Below are 3,187 nucleotides of genomic sequence, written 5' to 3'. Positions count from 1 at the left end.
TGACAGAAAAGCCCAAGGCCCATTGGAGCTAGTGTTTTATTGGTCCCTTTTGGTCCCACTCCAAGCCACACACTTAAGCCCAATTGGGAAGGCCCAAAAGGCCAACCCAATTAGATAAATTGGTTAGATACAAAGGGAAAAACGTTCAGATTTTTCAGAAGGTAAGAAACACCATTGTGAAGTGGTGTGTAAGTGCGTTTTTGTCACTCACTAGTCATTCCTTTTGTTACCAATTGAGAGACCACACATCTTGCGCGTTAGTGGAATTGGAGTGCAGATTAAAAGTATTCCCGAGTACTTCAATCTTTGGTTTTGAAATTCATCGCTTCAAGGTATGATCTCTTGTTCTCAAAATTCTGAAATTTACTTAGTACGTGTTATCAATATCGAATGAAGTAGATCCGTTTAAAACTTATTTTCCGCTGCACTCATCTTTAATTTCCATCACTGAGGCCGAGAGGTTTATGAAGAAAGGGATGGAGTATTGCCAGATAAAGAGGAGGGTGAACCAGTTTTTGAGGGAAGAGAGCAATTTGTGTTGTGGCGATGGTGTTGGAGTGGATATGAGAGCTTGGTCCCACAAGAGAGCGTCGCGGCACATGATGGCGTTGGTGGCACCCCACACTAGACCCACCGCCACCATCTTCTCTACGTCTCCGATCATCTTGTTTTCACTTAGACACTCTCGTCAGTCTGAATCATATTTCTATTTCACTTGAAAGTGAAAGGTAGACTTTGATGAATGTTTTGGGAACGAGATGCCTAGCCCTAGATCAGATGGTTGGTCTGCCTCGTTGTTTTTTTTTATTTTTTATTTTTTTTTAATAGCTCACCAAGATACTAGCCATTTTTTGGAAAATTACTCTTTGATATATTAATATGTCACAAAAAATGAACACACAAATACATAATGTATTATAATTTTTTTCTACTAACAAAGAGAAAAAGAAAACAACAAACTACAAAAAAAAAATCACTCTGGAGAGCAAAATTTTTGTGACCAAAGATAGTACAAATGCTAGCACAGCTAAGGAGAGATCACCACCACAGTATTTCTCTTGGTCTGTTTTTTAAGGATAAATGAAATTAGAGATTATTTTTAAGTAATAGGTTGAGCAATTTATAAATTTGAATGATTAAAGATTTATATATTTAATAGAGTTTTTGTTGAATAATTTGTTCACTTGTTGTTATTAGGTTTAATCTTACTTTTGTTTGGGTTATTATTATTATTATTCGGACTAATGTTTATTGTTGTTATTTAAGCCCCTTCTTTTGGTTTAAGGGATTAAAGATTATGTTTGGGGGACCATAATTATTTTTGGAGAAATGCTATGTCCCAAATATTTTCACAATAAATCTTATGCGACAAGTTACTATTAGTGGGTAAAAAAACGATATTAGTATTAGACCCAAATTATAATCAGTAATAGCTTACCATATAGGATATGTTGTGAAATTATTACAAAAATATTATGAATGTAGCATTACTTTTATTTTTGTTGAACCCAAATTATTGTGATTTTGAAGTTATGCTGTTTAATATTTTTATTAGGTTGTTCCTATGACCACCTTGACATCAATGCAGAGCCGCCAATGAATATATCGCCACAAACACTTAAACTCCTTTAAAAACTATTGAAAATTTCAAACCACAATTGAGTGTGAATGAACTCTTCAATTTTAAAATCATGCTACACTTAACTTTTTGTCATTTGTTTTGTTTTATTGTTAATTTTAAAGAAAATGTTTTGTAGTGAGGGATAATATGGTCTTTTAATGTTAAATTCCATCAGAGAAAATTGAAACACAATTATAATTGTGGGGGGTTAATAGTATATTTCAATAGTTCAAGGAGTTAAATGCAATCATGGTTATAGTTTATGGTGAAAAAGTGTAATTTTCCAATTTTAAATTTCATGCACTAAAAGGGAGTAAAGTACATGAAATTTATTTGCTTACATTGAATGGAAAATTGTGGAGAACTTTATTTCATACTAGCCTCATCACACGCGCTCTACATATGTAATGAGGCTCTTTTCTAATTTTGGGTTTAATGTAATTTTTCAATTTGAATTTATCTATTGTTAGTGAGGTTATACAGTAAGGGATTTTTAAGAAACTAAAAATTAGAACTTGAAATGAAGTAAATTGCTGGGTTTAGTGCAAGCTAGTTTTTAGGGAAAAAAATGTATTAGACGTGGATGAGATATATTTAAATAGAGAGTATACTAATTTATAGGAAAAAAGTTTCTGGTATTTTTTTTTTGGTTGAATTACAATTTTAACCCTAATTTTTATTTTTTAAAATAAGAATGGTCTAATTAAATTAGGGATATTTTTTGACATTTTTTGAAGTTATAACTAACTTGCTAAATTTTCTTAATATATAGAGATTAGATACTAAATTATTTAACTTTCTCAAATATATCAAAAATTACAGGATACAATTTTAATTGGAGATATTTAGTTTTTTTTTTCTTTTTTCTGTTCATATCTACCTCGTTTCTACATAATAATTTATCAAATATAGGTAAGAAGTGTATAATATTTTTCCTTATCTTAGCGCATATTTAATTTTGAAAAACATTTTCTAATAGAGCACTGCATCAATCAATGCATAAGAACTTTAAAGGTAAATTTTGCATATTTCAACTTTAAAAGTCATCCACAACGGTTCATATAAATTTAAAATTGTGCAAATTTACATTCTAAATAAAGTAGTCATGTAAATATAGATGGGTACTGTTCATGTTCATATCAATATTTTATTCATTCCTCTTGCTTCTTCTCCTTTTCTCTCTTTTTTACCATCTATTGAAATGGTAAAATAAATAAATGGAGAATGAATATTACATTGAAATAGAAGATAGAACAGATAATTTGATGCAGGTATTTTTGAAAAATAATTACGTTAAATTTTTTTTCACAAACTAATACGAATACTCTTATGCATTTTTTGAAATACTTTATTTTGCATGTTGAACTATGGGTAGCATTGATCATGTTCATGTCTTGCAGTAAATGGCAAGAAGAAGTGAAATAGCTTTAGCCGTTTTTAATCAAGGTGCAACTTCCATTATGTTTTAGTTTTCTCTTTTGGGAAAACTACGTATCTAGTCTCTATCCTTTACATTATATTTCAATGCAATCCTTAACATTTCAGTGTTGTGTTAATTTAGTCCCT

General features: G+C 30.5%; 1 protein-coding gene across 1 annotated transcript; it reads right to left on the bottom strand.

The window, feature by feature from the left end:
* Positions 1–412: 412 nt before the first annotated feature.
* LOC112031828 (uncharacterized) lies at positions 413–780 on the bottom strand. The gene has a single exon (XM_024064540.2). The coding sequence runs from the start codon at positions 662–664 to the stop codon at positions 413–415; it is 252 nt and encodes an 83-aa protein (XP_023920308.2). The 5' UTR covers positions 665–780.
* Positions 781–3,187: the final 2,407 nt, after the last annotated feature.

Source organism: Quercus suber, unplaced genomic scaffold (genome assembly GCF_002906115.3).
Source record: "Quercus suber isolate HL8 unplaced genomic scaffold, Cork oak 2.0 scaffold_90, whole genome shotgun sequence".
In the NCBI taxonomy this organism is placed as follows: domain Eukaryota; kingdom Viridiplantae; phylum Streptophyta; class Magnoliopsida; order Fagales; family Fagaceae; genus Quercus; species Quercus suber.
Note: the sequence above shows the minus strand (reverse complement) of the source record. Positions and strands in the feature narration are given on the sequence as shown.

Bases quoted from the DNA above. Each gene is read 5' to 3' on its own strand.
- LOC112031828 (XM_024064540.2), bottom strand. From the start codon at position 664: ATGATCGGAGACGTAGAGAAGATGGTGGCGGTGGGTCTAGTGTGGGGT.